This window comes from Triticum dicoccoides, chromosome 5B (genome assembly GCF_002162155.2).
Source record: "Triticum dicoccoides isolate Atlit2015 ecotype Zavitan chromosome 5B, WEW_v2.0, whole genome shotgun sequence".
Taxonomy (NCBI): domain Eukaryota; kingdom Viridiplantae; phylum Streptophyta; class Magnoliopsida; order Poales; family Poaceae; genus Triticum; species Triticum dicoccoides.
This window is the reverse complement of record NC_041389.1, coordinates 148,070,984-148,072,450: the sequence shown is the minus strand read 5'-3', so window position 1 is coordinate 148,072,450 and position 1,467 is coordinate 148,070,984. Positions and strand designations below refer to the sequence as shown.

The 1,467-nt window shown below is 37.8% G+C and overlaps 1 protein-coding gene across 1 annotated transcript in view; it reads left to right on the top strand.

The window, feature by feature from the left end:
- LOC119307915 (probable bifunctional methylthioribulose-1-phosphate dehydratase/enolase-phosphatase E1) overlaps window positions 1-1,467 on the top strand; it is a 10,874-nt gene that overhangs the window by 6,517 nt on the left and 2,890 nt on the right. The window contains exon 6 of the mRNA XM_037584013.1: window positions 228-389. Within this exon, the coding sequence (XP_037439910.1) occupies window positions 228-389 (162 nt within the window). The remainder of the gene's footprint in view (window positions 1-227; window positions 390-1,467) is intronic.

Here is a 1,467-nt window from a genome sequence, read left to right as displayed (position 1 = left end):
TGAGACAATCAAAGGGCAAATCATCAAACCCCTTGTAAAGTGGGGCAAATCATCAAATCCCCCATCATTTAGCCCTCTTGTTTAGTAGACGGATAGTTTATTCTTCTTTTTTATGAGAGTTTTGCGACATAGTTTTTGTGTGCTGTGTTGAGGAATAATTCTTATGGTTCCTGGGATTTATGCGAGGGCAGGTATTCAGTACATTTTATGGTCTTGCTTTTCTTCAGGCTGAATGCTATCATTATCTTTTTGATGCTGCCATCAAGATGTATCAGTTAGGGATTGACTGGACAACTCCTGAGCATGGTCCAATAAACAGTGCCAAAAGATTGCGTAGTGTTGCAAGTCCTGGGGTTCCTAATGGATGTCATACAGCCAAATCATCAAAGGTCTGTTCATTTTTCCCAGTAATTTGTGAATTCGATCTCGTTTTGTAGTACTCATAGATCAATGTACTTGTAGATCATTGTACCATGGACAACAGCAGTTGTAATATCCTGTTTTTTCTAAGTTTTGTTTTTCAGTTGCAAGGATGTTACTTAGTGCAAAATAGTCCCATATATATTATTGAACAAATTCAAAGTGTTTTGAGTTAATTTGAGTTGAATCCATATATTGGAACATTTGTCCAATCGAAATAATGTTGTGGAGATATTTATTGTGGTTCTGCACATTACTTCTGGGTTGTATGAATTTGATGAAGAATTTTTCTCAACTAGTTGTTTTTTCCTCCTTCAGCCCAAACTACTCAAGTAACCAGCCTAGCTCATCATCTAGCCCAAGCTGCAGCCCAGTCTCATAGTTCTCTTTCTCTGACATGTGACTGTACCATCTTTGTCAGATTCAAGAGTAAAATCTATTGGAGGCCCTAAAAGTATTCTAAGTGTGTCAAGTGAGTCCTAAAAGTATGAAAATGCACACTGAGTCCCAATGGTGCAAATAGTGATTCATCGCAGGTCCTACCCGGATCTGACCAGCTCGCTAGTGCGTTGGCCAATGCCAGTAGGCTCTATTTTGCAAAACAAAACAAAAAAAGAAGTCTCTCAATTCCTGGAAAATGCAAATGGTTTAGAAAAACATGAATTGAACTCCAAAATATCTGGGATAAAAATTTAGACAACAACAACGACAAAGCCTTTAGTCCCAAACAAGTTGGGATAGGCTAGAGCTGAAACCCATAAGATCTCGGAAACAACTCATGGTTCTGGCACATGGATAGCTAACTTCCAGGCACCCCTGTCCATGGATAGTTCGTCCAGTCCTTCATATCTCTCTTTATAGATTCCTTCCATATCAAGTTTAGTCTACCCACATAAAGATTTAGAATCCATGTAAAATATCCACAACAAATATCTTCAATTTTGTTTCCAATACACTTAACTTAAATTACGTAATGTAAATTAATTCAAACACTTGAAAAAAATACATGGGACAACTTCTGCACTATGTAACATCGTTGCAGCTACC